Genomic DNA, 16,321 nt, shown 5'->3' on the forward strand with positions numbered 1-16,321 from the left:
TGTCATAGAAAAATTTGCCCATGTGTCTCGTGTCTCGTGTCTTAGTGATCTCCACTGTTATTTTCATAATCAAAAACAGCTAACATAAAAAAACTGTAAATATATTATTAATATAACAATACAAACGTACTTTATCTGAGCGCAGCTCCACAATCCGGTGCAACTCTGCTACGTGATTTCATTTTTATACAGTCTGGTATTTTGCACCTTAATTGTGCTCCTTATCACCTTTTTCAAAACACTCTCAACACAAAAAAGCCATCTGCAGTCGACGATCCACAATGAAGATTATATATAACCTCTGGAGACGATTCTCAGCGGCTCTGTGAGAGGCTAGCCGGCCCGCTATGCTTCCAAAACAAAACATTTGGGTGCGCAGACTGTGCGTGTCTCTGCATGTGTAAGCGCAGATTTGCGCAGAAGTACATTTTACTGACGTAAGTTGAATCCTTGTAATGATTGGTTACTACCCCCATCAATCAAAACTTTGCTGGATAGGCAATGGCTGGCTTCACTGCAAAAAATGAATTTCTTACTTAGTATTTTTGTCTTGTTTTCTTGATGAGCAAAATGACCTAAGAGAATGATACTAGTTTTTAGACAAAAAATATACAATTTAAGTGAATTTGTGCTTAAAACAAGCAAAAATATCTGCCAATGGAGTGAGAAAATTTGACTTGAATTAAGTGTTTAAGAAAAAAGAAATCTTATTTCACAATTTTTTTTCTCACCCCATTGGGAGATTATTTTGCTTGTTTTAAGGACAATTTCACTTAAATTGTATATTATTTGTCTTAAAACTAGACTTATTTTCTTAGGTCATTTTGCTCATCAAGAAAAAGCATCTTAATTTAAGAATTTTTAGATATTTCTACTGAAAACAAGACAAAAATACTAAGTAAGAAAGTCATTTTTTGCAGTGTTCATTTTGGCTTCATCTAGTCAAAAGTGAAGGTGCGCTGAATGACACCTCGCTTACCCAATGTGCGCTTCCAGGACATTTTAAGTTCTCAAACCTTATCAGAAAAATAATGCATTATATTTATCGGAACAGTTTAACGAAGCAGAAAAAGATGAATTTTTAGTGATCGTGAAACATGACCGTAAGCGCGCATGTAAACAAAGGAGGATCTTGCGGGATTTTTCCCTATTTTTCGTTGTTTTGGATTAAAATGTGGGATGCATTTTCAAGAGTGGGCCCTTACGTTGCAATATACGCTGAAGTTTTTTGTTTATGTCAGAAATGATCAGAACCATATGGCCAGAGTACCGACATTTATATTAATATGCGGTCTGTCTGCATTTCATTTAATCCTTTTCACTCCAGTATATTGATGGCAAAAACAAGCTCAGAACATGATCTTGAGTGTTTAAGCTTTCAAATAATGCAAAGTTTATGATTGATGATTGAATGTTTGATGTAAAACAAAGTTCAGAAACACATAGACTGAAGTAATGATTTTGCGCCAACCGGTTCTCAAGATGGCGGCAGACGAGTTTGAGAAGTAATTGACGTACGTGGTTGTCATCTGATATTCATGTGTTCAAGACAGTTGACTCTGTGGTTGCCTAGCATTATAAAAAGCTGCTCTTTTTAAAGTGACCAAAAAAGGCAGTGCAGCGCATCTTGTGTTTCCAAGAATTTAAAATGCGCTTGGTGTGATTGGCCATTTAGGCAACCACAAAATAGCCACTTAAAATGCATTGTCATTGTGGCAGTTTGTACAAGCGCTACTCAAATTTTCCTCTGAAAAACAACTACGTATGTAACCCAGTTCTGAAACAGTCTATACTACTCTCGAGTAAAGTGCTCACTCACTTTTACTTATAATGTTAGTTAAGGTTTCTTCACCCAATGATAATTGGAATAAAGGTAAAAAATTTTGATATAGTGACACATTTTCCCACTGTCCTGTACTCTTTAACTACAGTAGAAAGCATCCCCTGTTTACTTTGTATGAGCAAATTTGCTATGAAAAGGTGTATGGTAACTTTAAAGGTTTGCATACACAAAGACTGAGCCTGATCTTCTGATTGGTCAAAGATTTTCAGCTTTTTAAAAAAATCTGTTCCTTTATAACAAAACATTTGAGAGCGTGCAATGACATTGTTGACTTCTCCTCAACAAGGTTGTACCGTGTAAATCTTGTGTCGAGAAATGAAGGCAACTGTTTCTGTATATCTGTTCCTCTGCCTCTGTGGACTGAGCTCAAGTCTACTTAGAAAACACTTCTACGTGACAGACAAGGTAACCTGGCAAAGTGCACAGACGTACTGCAGAGAGCATTATGATGATTTGTCCACTATTACCCAACTAGAGGCAGAGGAGCTCGCCAATAATACAGAGGTCAATGAGAACGAATTTTGGATTGGACTATACCAAAATCCTGCAAATATGTCAGAATGGATTTGGTCTGGAGGTGAGAAACAACCAGTTGAAAACTGGGACAATTCTGAACCAAATTCAGAATCGGAGAATTGCGCTGCTGAAAGAAAATATAATTCCAAGCTGAACAATGCTGTGTGCAATCTGAATCATTCATTTTATTGTATGAAGACCTCTAAACTGATCCTGGTGAATGAGAATAAGACATGGGAAGAGGCTCTGGAGTACTGCAGACAAAACTACGTTGATCTCATCACAATCGACTCTGGGAGTAATATGGCAGAGGTGATAAAAAACACCATGACATCACAGACGGCTTATGTATGGACTGGGCTACGATTTTTAGCTGGACATTGGTTCTGGGTCAGTGGGAAAGATGTTGCATATAAAGCCTGGTCTGCGGCCGTAGAGCCCCAGTGCCCTGCCAAAAATATCCAGTGTGGAGCAGTGGATATAGGAAATAAGGTTTGGAAACCTACAGACTGTGAGAAGAAATTAAACTTTGTCTGTATTTAGAATTAAATAAACTCTTTGAAATATATCAAGTCCAGTCATCTTAAAAACAAATGTACATGATTTGTAAGCATACAATGTATGATTGTAGATAATGTATAATGTTATTGAATTTAAAAGATTTTTCATACTGTATAGAATGTCTTATAAAAACATTAAATATTGATATACCAAACTATTTTGTTTTATACCAAAACTAATATCTCAGATTTCTTTCTTTCATATCCTGACATTTCAAACTCTTAAAACTTTTGTCTGACTTGCACAAAATGTAGTTCTAATTATAGACAATGTAGGTATATAGATTATAAATGGTCCAGAGATTTAGTCCACTGATTATTTCAGATTCAAAATTCTCCTTGCGCTCATGGTGATGGGTGACTTTACATGAAAGCTTGAGTTTATATCTTAAGTCAGCTTACATTAGGACTGGAAGGAACCTACCTTAGATCCTCACGTGCAGAATATTTTATAGTGTTTTTTTATCATTTATTTACATAATCATTTTATAGTCATTAGTTATCCATATAATTGTTTATTTGATTATTTAATATTATTTTATCATTATAAATTTTATTATTAACATTTTTGTTATTACATTATTGTTTTTCATTAATTTATTCATTATTCATTCATTATTATATTTCTATATTTTATTATATTATTCATTCATTCATTGTATTTTTTATGAATAATTTCATGGTGGTTCAGTCTCACATTTTTCAAGAGCTGTTCTGTCTGTGTGTAAACACAGATAGATAAAGAGAATGTTTATGGAAGCCCAAGGTCTAAGGGATGTTGCAGCTGAGCAATTGTAATATAACCGTGCATGCTGTATTCCTGGTGTAGACGAGGTTTGAACATTGAGGCATATGCAACTGAAACTGCTGTCCATCAATAAAACTCTGTTCTATTTTATCATCTAAAACCTCCGTCTCACGACTCTGTTGATGCTCTTTTCTAGCAAAGATTGATCAACCTTTTAACTGACAGATGCCTGTTAAACAAGTAAATTTATATTTTCTGACGTGATCTGGCATCCGAGGCTGGGTCGTGTTTTTTTTTTTGTGTGGTGTGGAGACCAGATCTAACAGACTGTTTGCTCGTTTGAGCTATAATTGCTTATTCGTTAGCGCTGACTGACTCTGTTCATGGGACCAATCCGGACCCAACTGACCATTTAAAAACCTCCTTACCACACCCAGTTCATAGCATGCGAAAGCACACCAAACTCATCGGGAGAGACACGACATGCTTGCACGCAAAATGTCACTATCAAAGAGTTATTTACATTATCACTGAAGACAAAATGTTATGCCAGATAAAGGATGCCATATAAAAGCCACCCAAGTGAAGTTAATGTGTCGGAAACACTGCACAGGTTCATATACACAAGTTTGGGAATGAGCAATTTACCATTTTCAGTTCACATAGGCTTACATTATGTCTTATGGGAGGAAACCAGAGTATAAATACACAAAGAACATGCAAACTCCACACAGAGAGACTTTTTAGCCAAGTACTCGAAAAGTCTTATGGGGGTTCCCCACCATAACAAAGCAGCAAACCCAAAATGGCAACACATTACTACTTTTAAACACAACTGTATGGTTTTTGTGATACTTATGCTTTTTTTCCCCAAAATATTTTTGTATAAAGGCTGGAAACTAATTTAAAAATAATTTCAAAGTGTAAAGTTTGATAGGACATTGATGTGGTAAGCCTTTTAGTGGTGGTATGAATTATTTAACAATTTGAGTGCAGTCTAGCCTACATTATTATAGGTGGGGCAAGTTGCTTTCTTTATTAGTCACTTAGTAGACTATTCAATTAACCATTTTAGTCAAAACATCTGTTTCATTCGGCCAAAAGTTGTTCATATTGTTTGAACTTGGGTTGAGGTTATAACTTAGTGGGGCAGCCTTGGGCGTTCGGTTTGTCCCAGAGAAGTCGGGCCTGCTGTTACTGTCCTCCCTTTGCTGGATGATGGGTGTAACTAGGCGTGCCAACACAGTTTGCACCGAGTTGATGGTGAGAGCAGCCCCCTCCTGGGTCAAGTTTTTATGTGTACAAAATTTTTATTCACTTTATTATTCAATTTACTCTCACTTATGCATTACATGGCGGAGACTTTTCTCCTCTTGCGATGTTGAGGGTGGAGGGTTGTCCTGTAGTCCATTGGGTATGGTCCACCATTCTGACCCCCCGGCCCTAAATTCCATCGTCCCCTTGACATGGTTTTGGAGTGACTTTCACTACCTATCCAATTTCAGCAGCTCATTGGGACCATGCAGCTCGGCCGTGTCAGGCTTCGCCCGTTTCAACAGCACTTTTTCCCCCTGTGAAGAGAGAGAGCCGTGGGTTGCGGGTGGAGGTCGGTGCCTTTCTTTGGAAAGGCACAATATAGCTTGTCCACGGTCAACATAAAGCGCAGGTTTTTCAACCCGTACTTCGTGATGGCCAAAAGGGGGGAGAGTTATGACCAGCCCTGGTTTTGTATATTCTCAACAGAGCCCTTCTAGGCTCATATTCTGAAAGCTCTTACAGAAATACAGGAATTAGTCCTGAAGGACACACATTGTCCTGCGGTCTGTTTACAAGGGGTTGGCTTACTGTACAAGGTCCCCCCCTTCGGTTTGTCCCGGTCACCTCGTACGCTCACAAGGGTAATCGAAGCTGCCCTTCCCAATTAAGGGAGAATGGTATTCATATACCCAGCCGTCTCGACAACTGGCTATTTTAGGCCGTTCTCGAGAACAGTTGTGTGTTCACTGTGTTTTAGCACATTCACAGCTTGAGGTTTCGGATTGACTTGGAAAAGAGCCAACTCTCTCCTGTTCAGAAATTTTTTTTTCTGTGGATATAGTTGGATTTGGTCATCATAACGATGCGCTTGTTGGAGCAGCGTGCTCAGGCCATACTCGGTTGCCGCTCAACTTTTCAGAGGCAAGCTGTTGTTTCTGTTGAGGCTTCCTAGAGATCCTGGGTCATATGGCATCCTTTGTGATGGTGGTACCTCTCTAGTTGATGCATATGAGATTGTTTTGGCAATGGCCTCATGACCAAATCCCATGGTGACACCGTGATACGTGGAGGATTTCTACTCTCCAGCGTGCCGCTGTTTTGTCAGTCCGTGGGGTACTGTGTGCTTCGGGTATGCAATATCTGGATCTACCTGGACCTGGATTTGTCTTTTATTCAGGCTCTTTCAATCCTGATTTATATTTCCCATTAGGTTTCTTTGGTAAACCTTGGGTCTTTCTTGGGTGTGTTATAGCATCGCCCTATGCCATGGTAGTTCCACACTGTGTAGCTCTGGCTCTGAGTTGTTTCCATTATTTTTGGAACTGTTTTACACCTATACCTCCCATTGGTAGGTCGTGTTCTCCGGATGTCTTTCCGAGACCTCCCAGTGTCGGGCTGGCATCCTATACCATGCCTTTGTGGAAACCTTTTCCATCCCTTTTTGGTATGGTTCACTTTTCCTGTGCACTGGATTGTTATTGACCTATGCAAAGTTCCCTGGCATGCACTGCTTGCTAGCCTCTCTTTGGCATAGGCGGGTGATTCTCACGAAAACTTGGTTTGAAAAATGTCAAGCATGAAAATGTAAAAATTGCTTAAATTTACTTTTTTCACACCAGACATTAGAAACAAAGTCTGGAGTATATGGGAACATTAATTTAAAAACGTTTACTTATCATTTAACACTTTTTGTAACATAATTTCAAAAGTAAGTCCTAAAAAATCTCATTACCGCAACAGTCAGAAAACATTAACACTGTTAGAAAAGCTAATATAATTTCACATTTTTAAAAATGGATTATTAATAGTCATGCACAGTAAATTGAAATTCTGAAATAATATTTATTTTAAATTTAACGTTTTTTTATTTTGTTTTATTTAGCTCATATACCGCAACACCTTCCACAATTTGCAACTATTTTTTTTTATATTTCGAAGAAACCTGACACATTTTCAAAATGACATGACAAACCTGAAAGAACATAATTTGGAGATTCTGCACATGCGTTTAAAATCAAAGTATTATGCTTCTATTAATGAAATTAACATTTAATAAGTATCTGTTGCGGTAATGATACATAGGTTTCGGAAATTAGGTTAATTATTTCGGTAATGAGAATACATATACAAGCCTGAGATTTTGTTAAAAACAAATTATAAAGTAGAAAAAACTGATAATATTTACAGCATCATGCGTTGAAGTTCAAAACTGTTTTATTGTGTAGTCTTTGAAAAAAATATTATAGAAAAAACATGAGAACAGGAAGGCCTATATTAATATCCCTTTGTGTCATATTTAAGTCCCCATTTATGCATTTAACATACTGAAATAAGATGGTCTTGATGACATATGCTGCCTACAAATGCGAGCTCTGAAGGCTGCAGCCATCGGATTGAGAAATGGCCAGCTAATGTCGGCTGGATATCACAAAACATTTGTGTAAATAAGATGAAAAATATTTCCTTGCTGGATATGATTTGGTCTTCAGACCTTTTATCATTCTGTATCTGTTTCCATTAATGCGCGAGAGAGAGAGGCTATGTCCGAAAGCTTAGACAGCTGACTTGTTGACTCGCTGCCTTATGAGACAATGACAATGAGAAATGCTTTAGGACAGACTTCATAGGCAGCAAAATTGAATGCAGGTTAAAATGTAAGCAGCTCTCTCTATGTTCCGGGATGTCGCAAATCTGCTTGTAGTGCGGAGGTCTGATGGACCCACCCAATTCACACAAGCTCTGTGTGCTCTGCTCGGGGCTTCTCCACCTAAAGGCGGCAATTGTTGGCTCAGGGTGTCCCTTATTGTGAGGATCTCCCGATGAAGGTGCTCATGACCCGGCTCAACATCGCCCTTGGATGTTTCTTACTGCAGTGTCCCACTGCCGGCAAAGACCCGCAGGTGGTCGTCCTCCCCTCTCTCACCACTTCAGTTGGTCGCCGAGAGCCTGTGTCCTGAACCGGGAGCTGCCATGTCTGTTTCATTTGGGTTTCCAGCGGAGGAAGATGAGATGTCTCTGAGAGCGTTGGACGGAGACTGGGACCACGCTCCACGTGGTGCATCAGCCACACAGCCCTCCTTCTACAAGGAACTGGTGCGCATTCTCTTCAAAGCCTTGCAGGACTTGGAGATGGAGTGGAGCACCCCACAAGATCCCCAGAGAAGCAAGCTTGACTTTTGTTTTCTTCACTCGGGCCGCCCCGCTGCCGCTCGGAGGAAAGTCACCAAAGCGTGGGCTACCCCTCCCCCCATTTTTTTTCTTAGGTAGGCTACCTGTGTATTCCCCCATCAAGGACGCTGTGGCTGCTCACCTCTGCCCCTTGTCCACTTCCTTGGATGGTGTGGCACAGCTTTGAGGATAGTGAAGCCTCATGACGGCACACCTGTCCGAAAAAGCATACCCGCGTCGGGAGAGGCTCTGTCTGCATTGCACACTATGGCGATCCTACAGATCTTTTAGGCGCAGGTGCTTAAGGCTCTGGATGAAGGCAGCACGGATCTAAATACCTTCAGGGATCTGAGGATGGCTACGATTTTCACGCTAAGGGCCACGAAGACCACTCATGGTGCTCATGCACAGTCACGCCTGTTTCTCTATCCGGCCTGTTTGGGGACACGGTGGGCACCATCACGGAGCATTTCTCGGAAGCGGTGAAAAGCTCTAAGGCTATGAGCCACTTCCTACCTCACCACCCTGTGTCTCATTGACCAGAACCGGTGGTGCATCGCAAGAGTCCCTGGCACAAATCCTCCAGTATATGATGCAAAAAACCGGGTCCTGGGGGACTGCCGTCCGGAACGAAGCCGTGTTCCTGACAAGAGTGCTGTGAAGGAGAGAACGCTGAGCGACGGAAAAGAATGAGAGTCTCGTTGGATGTCCCCCTGGCTGTTGCGGGCGACGCAGGGACTTTATGTTGAAATGTTTGTCTGTTAAATGTAATAAACATTGTTATTTTGTCAAAAACAGAGCATTCTTCTCTTCAGTTGGTTTTGTGTTGCTCGCCCCAGGGCCCGTCCTCACATAAGCGTCTACAACACGCCCCCCCCCCACTCTCGAACACAACCCACATGCTGCGAAGACAGCGGAAAGGGTTAATGCACAGTCCTAATGAATTGTGCAAAAACCCGCTTTCTGTTACAGCGCCGGGCGCTTATAGGCCATCCTCTCTGGTGTCTGTGACTCACGCACTGCGCAGAAAGGAGGTAGTCTCCCTTTGTCCCTCGCCCCCACACAGCAATCTGACGCTGCAGACAGCGCGCGTTGTGCGGTCGCAGGGAGCTGAGATGCTGGCACACATGGGATCCAACTTTGTGGATCTTGTGAAGCAACTGCTGTTGCAGCACCTAGACGCGTGGCGTGCCATCGCTAGGTTGTCTTTGATACCTGAAAGTGGAAAGAAAGCATTACATTAAATTAGCATGTCTCACATCATTGGAAGAAAAAAATGTATGTACACATCATAATATATTATAGACTTGTTGCGTTGTGTTGTGTGTGTGTGTCATGTACATTTCCTAACACTGTAGTGTGTTTTTTGCTAAATACACCTGCTAGTAATATCTCCAAACCTAACCTCTTTCTCTCCTTCCTTCTGTGCTCCTCGAGCCATTCTGGGTTGTTGTAAAGTTTCTCCCTGAACTTTGTCAAACTGGCCTTTGCTTAAGCTTTTTTCTCACTTGCTGATTGTCTACAATGAAGCATCATAAAGCAAAATATCAACAGTTATTACATTTTAAATTTGTATTAAATTCATAAGAGATATATAAAAGTAATAAACAATATGCTTAAATTCTCATTTCCGAAACAGAAGTTCTCTTTACCGCAACTGCTATTAAATAATTGCGGTATATGAGAATGGTGTTGCGGAGGATGAGGTACCCCAGTATGTTTTGCTAAAAATAGAGAAGCCATGAAGGCTTTGCTCATTTTTTATTCAGTGCACATTTTCATAAAAAAATTGTAAATCAAAAAATTTTCAAAATGTAGAAAACTACCTGTTTCGGTAATGATAATCAAAATGTTGTGTAGGCATTCTGACAAGAGAATATTTCAAATTTAACTGGAAAGATATAAAGAGATGATCTTACCTGGTAGCCATCTTGAAGTAACTGGTCCATGTGCTTGGTCACTCAAAATCAAACTTTATTAAAATTATGTATGTGTGCTTAAACTGTTCTCAAAAAGTGTTGCGGAGGATGAGAACATCAGGCATGGACACAACATTTCCCTAATTTTTCTTCATTATTATTATACATGAATATTCAGTAAATTATTTTTCTGTCATCTAAAGTAGTCTAGCAAAACATCAATTTATTTTTTTCTAAATATTTTTGTGTTAATTTGTTTAAATTACAACAAAACGCATGTTCAAACATAGCCGGACGCATTGCGGTAATGAGAATTTAAGCAGAAAATTAGATAAAATTGACAAATTGTATATTGTTATGTTAAAATCACACATTGTGCAAGGTAGAACACAGTATTGTGTTAATTCTGTTGCTTTTTAATTAGGGCCGGGACTCGATTAAAAAAATCTAATTAATTAGAGGCTTTGTAATTAATTAATCTAAATTAATCGCATTTTAATCTCATATAAATATTTGACCTGAGAACATTAAGAAGTATTTTTACATGGATTTTTATGAATAATGACTGAATACATAAGCTTAACAAAATATTGTTTATTTTTGTTCAACCAAGTCGTTGTACCCGGAGTCGGGCTAATGTCCACGCTAGCTGCTGTATGTTTTGCATTGAGATTATACTTGAGGCTCGATGTGCTGCGGTGTTAGTTGAATTCCTTGTTGCATATCTTACACACAACCATGCTCTTATCGACGCTTACCAGTGATGCGGGTCAATGTATAAACAACCCGCCCGCAACTCGGACCGCAAAAAAAAAAAATATTATACCCGACCCGCTTCCTGGCCCGCATTTCTTAAAGTAGTTTGTTTAATATTGCAGGGTTCGGGACTTCTCAGGTTTTGACTGTCTGTGTTCTGGTACCTATGTGCGCGGATGCCCCACCTCGCGTATAAAAACAACAAAACATAATATACTATATAGCGTATATTAAAATTAAAATATGTAAAAATGTGCATAATATATTTTTTAAGTTGCACATCGTTTATAGGTTTCTTAAGTGGGATTCGGATGTGAAAAGCGCTGCATAATGTACGCGCCTTTAGTGTTACCATTGAAACTTAACTAAATTAAAAAAAATAAGAGGTGATATATAGCTTTAGCCTACATAAATGCTTATTGCTTTAATGTTGCGAGTTCCTCTTCAGCTTTTCTTGCTGTTATGTTTATAATAGTTCATTGTTCAGAGTTCATATTGATGATCTTATAGTCAATTTAAAAATGTTCTTACAAACTGACTCTATTCGTTTAACTTTTTTCCTTTACCTGCCGTCGCTGTTCTCTGTGCGTGTCCTCAGTCAAAGTAGCCTATTAAAATTAATATGAATTTGATTTTTAAAAGTCTTAAGCACACCGCAAATCAAACGTGCTGCTACAGTATGCTCTAAATGCGCGTGTAAATTTAACTTCTGGGCACTGCTAGGCTGATTTTTTTGAAAAGTAAGTGATATATGCTACTCACTGCATGTTTTGGCATTCGGTAGCATATGCATCAATGAGATGCACGGTGTTGCTTTTAATGTTCTTTTTAATTTATATTTACAAAACCTAACAACAAAACATTGTTTATAATTACGAGACAAATTATTTGAAACGAAATACGTTTTAAAGTAGCAAACCAAACTTAAATTAAACTCGTAATAAACTAATTAAATTGAAACAAAACAACATTACAACAATATTTAAACCAAACAATACTCAAACATTAACATATAACAGACATTTGGATACATGTTAAAATAATCTGTAGTTTGTTGGTAGATGTTTATTGGGCAAAACCTCCGTTGCAAACCTCCATTTACCAGAATAAATCATTTTTACTTTGAAATTGATGCGTTGTCACGTTAAAATCAGCTGTTCGTTTAGGTTCCGTCTACTTTAATTTACACTGCATCACAACCCCGGAGTTCTCGAACTAAAACAGGGTCTGCAGCATTTACGAATGACTCTATTAATAAGTGCGATTAAAATGCATTAAAATGTTTAACGCGTTATTTTTTGTGTAATTAATTAATCTTAATTAACGCGTTAAAGTCCCGGCCCTATTTTTAATATTACTATATTACACATTTTATAGCTAAAATCATTAGTGCCGTGGTGTTTCAATGGTTTTGTGAGAATCACCCAGGCGATAACTTGCTCAGTGTTTTGGTGTCTTACATAGGAAACCCCTAGTGTCACTTTGACACAATGTCAAGTAAGTGACAAAAGGGGAACGTCTTGGTTACAATTGTAACCTCTGTTCCCTGAAGGAGGGAACGAGACGTTGTGTCCCTCATGCCACAAAGCTGACCTCCCGCTGCGAACTGGTCTTTAGATCGGCTCTTCAGCGCTAAAACTGAATGAAATCGCCTACCGGCCTCCATTTTATAACCGGATTTCTGGGCGGAGTCACGGTATGTAAATTCCATTTGTATTTCATCCGGAACCCCCCATACTTTTAAAATTGCAGCGTAATTATAATTTTCTCATCCTTATGTTGTTCTAAACCAGTATGAATTTCTTTTCTCTGATGAAGACAAGCACACAGCTGATTTTCCTATTGACTTCCATAGTAGGAAAAACAAATGTGATGAAATTCAATGTTTTTCGGCAGCTGTGTGCTTCTTTTGTGTTCATCAAATTAAAAAAAGGTCAAATTTAGAACAACATCAAGTTTTTGGGTGAAATACCCCTTTGTTTGTAGAGTGTCGTCAGCCATTTGAATTTTACTGATACAAGCTGTCAAACTCTTACTTGGCTGTATATCAGATTTGCATAAGATTTTGCATGTACTATCTAGGGACAATCCTGAGTACAAAGAGATTTTGGTAAACCAAACTGTTTGCGTATGGCATGTCAACAAATTTGACAATGACCTAAAATGAAGGTGAAGCTATTTCTTGGCAAACCTGTGGTGTATTGTGACCAAAACTGGTCTTTTGGATCTTGTAGGCAATTCTGAGTCACCTGATACCCAGTGTAGTTATGACAGCTATTCCTAGTGTCAGCTACTTTCACTTGTAACTAAAAATGCTATTGTTTATGAATGCATGGGTGTATCTTTAAGAAACTTTGTGTGTCAAGTAAATCTACTGTATTTTTTAGACAGTCCAGACAAGTGAAAAATCTTTTTCTCCACTTCAGAATAGCTTCTTGTTTCATTTATTTAAATATAAATAAAAACATGATTATAACATCTATAATCCTAAAACAAATTAATCTGAAGTACCTAGTAACACAGAATCACTTGATGTAGTGAAGTCAGTACAGAACTATGGAGTAGACCCTCCCGCTTTTCAAATTTACCAGAAGTGTTTTGTTTATGGCACAGTTCATCAAAGTCTTATATCGCTTTTCCTTTGTGTAGTACACATGGCTTGGCATCACACGGCTCAGCTCGCGTTTGACTCGGTTTGCTTTTCCATAGCAGTTTTGTGCCTCTTCAGAGTGTGTGCAATTATAGACTTATCATTACAGTTGCACTGCCGTAAGAGCATCGTAAACACTTTACAAACAAACACTCAACGAAGCATGTAGATTGAATGGTGTTCTTGATTCTCTGCATATGGACGCCTACTGTGTAGAGAAAAAACAAGTGTGTATGGTAAAGAGAAATTTAGAGGTTGACCAATATGTGTTTTTCATGGCCGATGTCGATATTGATTATTACAGATCGAGTAGGCCGATAAATGATATTTTAACCAAAATCATTACATGTCTATAACTATGTGCTGAATGGGCATGCACATGGTATGAAGTGTGCGCTGCAAACGTGAGTATTTTTGATGATTGTTTCTGTCAATTTTATTGCATTGTAAACACAGCTGTCATCGTTTTTATTTTGTTAGCAGTGGCAGCAGGTATGCTAAACAATTTTAATTTGGAGCATGTACTAGCGCAACAAGATGACATTTGCGTTCCTCGTGTAGCTGACTAAAAGCGTCTATATAGTGAAATTCCCCATATTAAAAAAATGAACAAGTGTCTGAATTCAGGTGCAGGTCCTGTATTTTTTATTTATAATGTAGGGGGCGGGACGTTTTAGCTAACAGAGAGCATTTGATTGGACAAGAAATTTAGAGTAAGTATTCTGTCCTTGCAACTGCGTCACTTTGAAGAAACTAGACAGCCAACAAACACACATGAAGCAGTTTATCCTTTCCAGAATGTTTACTTCTATGATCCTTTTTCTTATTTGTAAAACTGAAATACAATAAACAGAAATGAAATTACAATTTTGAAATACATATTTAAACATGTGCATTTTTGGGTGAACTATCCATTTAAGAAGCACTTTACTGTTGGAGGTTGGCCAGTCCATGTAGAAAAACAGCATTGGAAGAAACTGCACTTTGCTGGATCTGCTCATCAACATCATGCAGTACTAAAAGGTGCTTCCTGATGTCCACGACCACAGCACTAACAATTGTTCTTGGTCTGTATCCACTCAGTCTTCTGCTCTTTGGTAAGAAGCTTGAAGTTGTCACATCCATTTAAATAGTGATTCTCATTTTCACAGTATGAACACAAGACTCTCCTCCTTTTCTCTTCCATAACTGAGGTTGGGTTAGAAGTGGCTAACCAACTTTGTGTGGACTGTGACTTTTCTGTGCTAAGAAAAATTGTAGTTGGTCTGTGAAATTGCTTTGACTCTCTTCTCACCTCTTTGCTGTGGCAGTCTGGAGTGACTAATGCTGGGTACACAGGAAAAGATAATTGTGCCGATTTTGGGCCGATTTCTCCCCTTCCGACAATCCTAGCTATGTCCCGATTATCTTGTTGGTTCTACAGATTATCTTATGAGATTTTCCCTTGGTGTGAGGTGTGTTAAGAGTGTTCGAAACTGATCGGAAGAACATCGGAGCCGCTCTGATCGTGAAATGTAAATATTAAACATGTTTTTTTTTTATTTACGTAGTAATCCTGATATGTGGGGGGAACCCGAGGACAAAGTCGTGCATGCTCTTGAGATTATTAGGTGAAACAAAACAATAATCCAATCAAAAAGCGAGATGATGGAAGTCATGGTGCAGTTGATGCAAAGTGAACTTGTACAGACCATGTTCCCGCTGTCTCCATGACTTCACCCAAACCATTTTCTTGTTTTCTCTTGAATTTTCTGTGAAAATCATTCCAAACACTATCAATGAAATTTCTTCCTGCATATCGTCCACCATGCTTATTCCAGAAGTCTCACAAGATTTTGCTAGATTTCCTTTGTTCACTGTTGAGACTCAAGTTGAAAATCTGTTTGTGTGTGGTGTGTTGTCTTTGACACATTATAGCACACCACACCACACACTATAGGAGCAAAACAGTTAAATCGAGGATTTTCAAACATCCTGAAGGCGTTCGATCTCCACTGCGTATGTTAGCTCCATCCATCAGCTCAGCAATTCGTTGGAGGGCTAGTTGGTGAGACTGACCATACATCTTTGTAAGAGCTCTCATTGTGTTTGTGAGGGTAACTTTGAATTGCTGTAGGAGTCCGCCACCAGAAGGGCCTCTTCTAGTTTCAGATGGTCTGTGAGGATTTGAAACTTTAAGTGTTCTGTGGTGTCATCAGGCAGAATGTTCTCCAGTGTAGTTCTCAGCCTTAAAACTCTTGGGTCAGATGTCTGATAGGGGATGTTAGGGGCTGGTACTCTGTAAGTTTTCTCTTGAGTAAATGATGGGATGAAATGATCCATCTCCCCTCTTCTGATTGGCTAAAAAACTCAGGCAATTGAGGTGTCAATGGGTATAGGGGTGGATGAGTATATTTCTGTGAAAATGTGATGCCATGTTGTGTTGTATAAGGACCTTTTTGATGAGAGGTAGAAGAAATCTCCATGTTTCTCAGATCTTCAGTTAGCTCTGACACCTCTGGTATGGCTGGGCATGACTGTCTCTTAGTTGTCAGCGATGACATCCTGGAACGTAGAGTTGGTTCTGGACAGGACTGCTGTGGAGTTGGAGTGCTGACTTCTGGGCCGTGAGAGCATGGTGATGGCACAAGTGAAATGTCTGACTCCACTGGATATCTGCACCCTGATTTCAGGCTTTGTAACTCATAGTAGAGTGCAACATGTTGTTGACACATCTCCTGGAAGGCTGAGAGGATCTGAGGAAGCTGTTGTTGCAAGAAGGTGTTCTCCTGCTTCATCTTGAGCAGCGTGGTGGTAAGCTCTGGAATCTGTACTCTGAGGCCATTTTGGGGATTTTCGCCTGGATTTGGCCTACCCAATTTCAAAAGCTTCCCTTACCCACATGCAGAGGTGTACATACAAAAG

The 16,321-nt window shown here is 39.2% G+C and overlaps 1 protein-coding gene across 1 annotated transcript; it reads left to right on the top strand.

Annotated features, from left to right (window-relative positions):
- Positions 1–1,875: 1,875 nt before the first annotated feature.
- Positions 1,876–3,522, top strand: LOC141353305 (macrophage mannose receptor 1-like). The gene has a single exon (XM_073859792.1). The coding sequence runs from the start codon at positions 2,159–2,161 to the stop codon at positions 2,900–2,902; it is 744 nt and encodes a 247-aa protein (XP_073715893.1). The 5' UTR covers positions 1,876–2,158; the 3' UTR covers positions 2,903–3,522.
- Positions 3,523–16,321: the final 12,799 nt, after the last annotated feature.

This window comes from Misgurnus anguillicaudatus, chromosome 21 (genome assembly GCF_027580225.2).
Source record: "Misgurnus anguillicaudatus chromosome 21, ASM2758022v2, whole genome shotgun sequence".
Classification (NCBI taxonomy): domain Eukaryota; kingdom Metazoa; phylum Chordata; class Actinopteri; order Cypriniformes; family Cobitidae; genus Misgurnus; species Misgurnus anguillicaudatus.

Excerpts from the sequence above, each read along its gene's own strand:
- LOC141353305 (XM_073859792.1), top strand. The coding sequence starts at position 2,159 with ATGAAGGCAACTGTTTCTGTATATCTGTTCCTCTGCCTCTGTGGACTG.